This window comes from Thamnophis elegans, chromosome 9 (genome assembly GCF_009769535.1).
Source record: "Thamnophis elegans isolate rThaEle1 chromosome 9, rThaEle1.pri, whole genome shotgun sequence".
Taxonomy (NCBI): domain Eukaryota; kingdom Metazoa; phylum Chordata; class Lepidosauria; order Squamata; family Colubridae; genus Thamnophis; species Thamnophis elegans.
The window spans coordinates 65,049,399-65,056,141 of record NC_045549.1 but is presented as its reverse complement, the minus strand read 5'-3'; the positions used below and the strand labels follow the sequence as shown (position 1 = coordinate 65,056,141).

At 39.3% G+C, this 6,743-nt stretch overlaps 1 protein-coding gene across 2 annotated transcripts in view; it reads right to left on the bottom strand.

Moving 5' to 3' along the window:
* Positions 1-3,874: 3,874 nt before the first annotated feature.
* Positions 3,875-6,743, bottom strand: part of LOC116513413 (bifunctional heparan sulfate N-deacetylase/N-sulfotransferase 3) — a 75,085-nt gene continuing 72,216 nt past the window's right edge. For both annotated transcript variants that reach the window (XM_032224479.1, XM_032224480.1), the window contains 2 exons: positions 5,614-5,716; positions 3,875-3,994 (listed from right to left, as the gene is read on the bottom strand). In XM_032224479.1, coding sequence (XP_032080370.1) covers positions 3,875-3,994; positions 5,614-5,716 — 223 coding nt within the window. The remainder of the gene's footprint in view (positions 3,995-5,613; positions 5,717-6,743) is intronic.

Genomic DNA, 6,743 nt, shown 5'->3' with positions numbered 1-6,743 from the left:
CATGAAGTCTCACTTAAGCAGGATATTAGATGCTTATGTGATTGTTTTGAATGCTTTAAGACCAAAATTTACAGAATACTGGCTCACTGAGTGTGTACTCACTCAGTACTCCCTGCTACAGAACCACTACATATTGCAGAGCAGTGGTGGGTTCTGGATCCCGTTCCAACCGGTACGGGCCCGGCGTCAACCACATAGATGCCCACAATGCGCGGATGCATTGTACTTGCCTGCGACACTTCTGCAAGCCTCTGCGATGCTCCAACTGCTCGGCGGAGCATTGCGCGGAAGTGCCAAAGGCTTAAAGAACAGGTAAGGAGATTGGGCGGGCAGGTGGGCCCTCCGGAGCACCATACTTTAATGGCACCTAGTGCTCCGGGCAGGCTCCAGTATGCCTGTACCTGGGCGTACCGCCTGCAACCCACCACTGTTGCAGAGTAATTCTTTAGGAACTTAATATTTTAGGGTGGTCTTTCCCCATACTTCTAGATGTGTTAAATTAAACACTAGATGTGTTAAATTAAACACATTTCTCAGCCCACATCTGGAAGAGAAACACTTTTTTGATAAATTCTCTGCTTTATGCAGAAATTCGGCTAATGAGATCCCATTATTCAGATACTACAAAAGAAAAAAAAACTCACATAAAAGTTCTCTGCAGTTGTACCATATTGTGCAGAAATGACTGTACCTCTATAAAGGACAAAGTGAATCACTCTTCAGCAAAAAAATATTTTCACAAATGAACAGGAGAGTGCAAACATGTCCAAGAACAATTTTACATTTGTTCACAAAAGGTATTGACAGAGGTACAGTAGAAAATCTTGTACATCATATTAAAGTGCTGATTTTCAATAATTGATGGAAATTGAGCTAAAACTACTCTATAAACTTTTCTAATCTGTGAATATCTTTCAAGCCACACCAATTTGAAGACTTTTAAAAGAATATTTATATTAAGAAAATGTTACTTTTCGCTGGGCAACATTTTGTATATTTAATTCACTATATGGATTTCAATAGAACAGAACAACGTTTTTGTTCAATAGAATGGTTTTTAATCTGAAAATATATGTTTTACATTTAACTAATACGGACCATATTATTTGGATGGGAAGCATCGTGGGACAGATCTTAGTAAGGTAAAACTGGCTTATAAAAGTATTTAGATTTATTCTTTGTAGTCTTCTAAAACAGTGGTCTCCAACTTTGGCAACTTTAAGACCTGTGGACTTCAACTCCCAGAGTTCCTCAGCCAGCAAAGCTGGCTGAGGAACTCTGGGAGTTGAAGTCCACAAGCCTTAAAGTTGCCAAGGTTGGAGACCACTGTTCTAAAACATTGATCATCTCTACTTAACATCAGCCAACATTTTGCCACATCTTTAAAATTAAAATTGTGCCTATTGCTTTTGAAGGCAACAACAGCACGTTAATTGTTTAAATTTATTTTTTATTTGCTTTATTAGCTTTTATTTGCTTGATTAGCATCAACTGAGGGATTAATAATATAATGGATATGCCCATTGCTTTTCCAGGTAGACCAGAAGGCATAAACATGTTTGGTTTTTATCTTCTTTCTCTTGAGATTTTCTTTTAAATTGTGATCTAAATATTTTCTTAAGTGTCTGGATGGAGTTTGGGAGATGTATGATATTTCACAATCAAAGGCCTGCTTGGATGATTTCTTGATTAATGCCTAGCACATCCATTTTTAGCATATATATTATCTGTGGGAAAAACCAGAAAGCCCTAATTCCATCTGGAAACCTTAATCCCATCCACAGCTGCCAAATTTATGAATCAGTAAAACTCTGTGGAAGATAAAGGAATTCTGAGGCCCGCCAGCTTTTGACTGGTTCTGGATGAAAACATTACAGCCTCCATTCTTCTAGCAGCTGCCTACCAACCTACCTAGTTGAATAGTATTTAGGCAAGTGGAGGGAGTGGGATACAAGTGAGAAACAGTGTGTAGAAGCAACTGCAAACTTAAATCAATATAATTTTAAATGTCTCTGTGCTTCTACGGAACCGTGATTTCCTCAACTCTCTGTTGACATGGTTTGAGAACATATTCAGTTTTCTTACTGTCAGTCAGGACTGCGGGATATCTGTGCATAAACAGCAGTGTGAATGTAAAAGCTGGTGACAAATGAGGGAATTGTGGGCATGTTAGCATCCTATGGGCTCTTTTAATAGGTAAATCATTTACGTTACAAAACAGTATTGTTCCTTCAATTGTTGACGCCACAAATCTCCCAAAGGAAAATGGAATGAGACAGCAGGCCTAGGAACACTACTTTCTGTATGTGTTGTGGCGCTGCAGAGCTGGCAGCAGATTCGGATAGTGAGGAGGTTGGGGAGGAAGATGGGCCAGTCCTAGAGTCTGGGGAAGGCTCTGATGAGGGCTCTGTGTCGGAGGCAGAGAGGGGCCAGAGCCGTATGCCAGTTATCAGCTGCCTTCAGAGTCAGACATCAGTGAGGCAGTCAAAGAGCTGGAGCCTGTCCCCAGTGTGCGCATGCACAGAGGTGCCAGATAAGGGGAACAACTAAAGAACAGGGGGTGAGTAAGGCCAAAGGTGGACGATGAATGGCCCCTCCCAGAGGAGTGAAAGAGGAATGGAGTTTGCAGGAGACAATTAGTTCGCTTAACTGGTTCGTGACTCTCCAAGACTCCATGCCAAGTTTTACAGATATCAGCCTGGCAGCTCTCCAAACCAGATAAGGTCTAAGACTGTAAATCCTAGCTTGAACAACTTTGCTGGATGTGAATGAGAGGAATTCACAATGAATTAATAAAAGGGTTTTTTTTGTTAGGACTTCATGCTTCATGCTCTTGGGAAGCCTAGGTCAGAACAGTATCTAGCATTTTCCCGGTTCCATATCTAGATGGATATATAAAATTCTTCCCCTGATATAGCATAGTAGCTGAGTTAAGGCACCTGTCCCATCTATTTTAGAAATCTTCACATTTATGAAAACTCCCAATTCGGATGACACGATGAACAGATAAAATGAATTCTCATATGTGGATATTCCAGTAATGGCAATTCTTACCCACTAATATTGCTCATTGGCTGATCTCATTAATGAAGCAGTGTCAAACTTAGATGGAGCCCACCAGAAAATGAGTTAAACTGCATTCATAAAACAGTTCTGGAAGAAGGCCATGGCAAACTGCTTCTATATTGTGTTGATGCTATTACGACAGTTTAGGCCAATTGGGAGGAATCCTTTCTTTTTAAAATAATGTATATTCTTACTCCACATTCACTGATTTAAAATCCGCTTCTATGTTTCTAAACCAGAACTATGAAGAGAGAGTAAGGTTGGCATTTTGTGCTACATTTTTGTCACCTTTAAAAAAAAAAAGTCACCGGTATAATTCAATTATTTGAAAACTGAGTAGAACAGCTAATTTACAAAATCAACATGAGAGAGACACACGCAATATTATTAAAGTGATAGGAGTAAACTATATAAAATTGTAAATATTTGTTCTGATTTTGGAACATTCTATTGATATTCTTCTTGAGGTTTAACCCAAACTTGGATGTCACGAAAACAGTGTTCTAACACAATCCATTTACCAATTCTATTGCATTGAACAGGAGTTACATGATGCATTTTCATATTTCTGACAGAGCTGAAGGTCATGATAGATTAAGCTTTGTGCTACATCCATCTATCCTTACTTTGTTATGAAACCCGTGTACTGTCAAAGATAAATTCATACAATGTTTTAGAATCCGGTTGACACAAATATATCACACAAATCTCATTCTTTTTTTTTTTTCAAGTTGAAGAGCCTTAGTTCCGATAAAGTTTCCTGGAAACTTAAGTTTGTTCATATTTTAAGTCAAGAAGAGTCCTTGTGCTATCTCACTTTTTGCAACTCCTGTCTCAGCCATGATGGCAGCGGTTGTCCCAATTTGTGAAGAAGCTTTGATAGTTCCACATTGTGATCTCTGTAGTAGCTTGACAGAAAAACCCTGCACTGGTGGATACAAAAGCTGACATTTTACTTAGCGAAATAATCCAGTTGCCTTATTTCTACCTTTTCACTTATTTGAACCTGAAAAATACATTTTCTTGTTGTGTAAATCATTTTTAAAAATAAATATTAATAGATGACTAATGGACACACCAATATTCTTATCGCTCTAGCAGAGATTGCATACCAGGAAGAAAGATGAGAAAGGGTCCATGATTTCCCTTTTGATTTCCCCAACTAGACTGCAGATTTGTGTCCTTTTTAAAATATTACACTTGACTTATAAGCTGTTCAAGAAGATGCACGAGATGCAGGCTTAATACATCCGCTTCCCAAACAACTGATAAGCGATTTTCAACCCGTTTTTTTGAAATAGTGCTGTCAATGCTCTAGTATGAGTATGTTCAGGGGTGGGATTCAAAAAAATTTAGCAAAAATTTCTGCCTGGTTTCTGGGTGGGCGTGGCCATGGTAGGCGTGGCCTACTCAGCCTTCTGCACCATGGGGGGGGGGATTTCACTCTCCCCAGGTTCCGGGGGCTTTATGCCAGTCTCTGGGAGGGCGAAAATGGCCTTCTCCATGCTCCAGAGGCCATCTGCAGGCCAGAAACAGGCTCATATCTGGATGTACGGAAGTTCCAGGAGGCCTGTTTTTTGCCCTCCCCAGGCTCCGGAGGCTTTTCTCGAGCCTCCCCTGAACTCTGGAGACCCTCTAGAGGCCGGAAACAGACTTCCGGAAGGCCCATTTTTTGCCCTCTGAGAGCCTCTGCACAGGCACTGCATTTACCTGGCATCCAAAATGGGCCACGTGGAGACTCCTAGGAGAGGCGGGGCAGGGTGGGTGGGCCAGCCAGTCCTTTCAACTATCGGTTGGGCAAACCAGGCGTAAAATTAGCATTGAGTTTGGCGGAACCAGTCCGATCTGACTGAATCCCACCCCTGAGTATGTTAAATGTATATTAAATCTGCCAGGTTGTCAGGCCTGCATTTATATTCCTTTTAGAATTTTGGCCTGCCACACTTTCTCTTATTTCATTATGCTGTTTCTTTAAGTATAGTCAATGGGAGGGGGGATTAGAAGGAGTAGGATTTTGGAATGTATTGTTTTTCATTCTTTGCTAGAAGCCAAGGTCATCCTTTGTCTCCACACCAGTACACCTGATCGGAAGAAGCTGGGCATGGACGCCAGCATGGAAGAAGGAGATTGGACCATGTGATGGATTGTGGGTGTGGGGACAAGATCATGAACTTTTAACTGGATGGGATTCTGATGTAACTTCCAGATTTGGGATCCCCACAGCTATGTGCCAATATGCCTGCTTTACTAAATTGGAACTTTAAGCATAGTTTTGCCTTCGATTCTGATTTGATTCTACATGGTATTTGGAACGCTGACACAGGTATCTTGTGGGGTTGTGAAATAAATGCATGAAATCAGTCATTATTCTAAGCACAACTTTTCAGCTAGTGCAGCTAATATGTTTTACCACTGAATGGTTTGACTTTTTGGGTTATAGGAAAACCTCTTAATTTACAGATGGGTACATGAGGTTCTATCCCATAAAATGTGTTGTATCTTGAAGTAGTGGACTTTATCAATAATGCATCTAAAATAAGGGTTTACCTCAGAGTCCATTGGAGGGTATTTTCTCCCTTTGCTCTTTCCAAGACATTTTGTTTTTCCTTCTTCCAGAAGTTGACACCAAAAACCTTTGTGTGAGTCAAACCTGAAACATAGTCTACATTTAAACTCAGTAAATGCTTTTCATTTTTCTTGTTAGGCAATAAAAGGTCCACGCCTTTTATTGCCTTGTCTGCATAACCTTGTCTATATAGCGATAGCAATAGCACTTAGACTTATATACCACTTCATAGTGCTTTTACAGCTCTCTCTAAGCAGTTCACAGAGTTAGCATATTGCCCCCAAGTAGCCTGCACTCTAACCACTGCACCACCGCAGCTCGATATGACCTCCAGATGGAATTAACATGACTGGAGTCAGTAATTCAACCAGCCACTATCTTGTTCTGTCCTATAGGAAGGACATTATAATAATTATTATTATTCCTCATTCATATTTTCTAAGGGAGCTCCAGAATATATTTCACAGAAGAAGCAACAAAAAAAGTAGAAGAGGTGTAAAAAGACTATCACTCACAAGAGAAATCAAATGAGGCAGATATAAATCTACATCTTAATGAATGAGCATATGATTTCCACATTTCAGGTTTAGTATTTGGAATCTCCAGGATAGAATAGATTTTTTTTTTTTTGCCAGAAAGTTCTTGCAAGGCCAAAGCAGATTAATAATTCTTCCAATTTGGCACAGTGTAACAGAGTTATAAAGAATAGATACAAAGTTATAGAGAATACATTTTAAAATGTCTTAATCAAAAAGTTTGGCACATAGAAGACAGACTGTGTTATTAATTCTAAGGATTTTCCAAGTCAGAAAATTAAACTCTAAGAATTAAAATACATACATATGGATTGAGCTTATGTATTTCTATCTTCCATACATAATTTTTGTGATGCATAAAATTTTCCTAACATTCACATTTATGCTTATATATGAATGATTGTCATGACAATCTATTTATAATACATAAGAATGATTATCTTGTTTGATGCCAACATGGTATTTAATTTCATATACAGTATTGGCTTGATTTGCATATTGTCTAAGTCAACAATCGGCACATTTCCAGAAAGGAATAAGCAATAAATTGTCTTTGCCTTCTCACAAACACAACA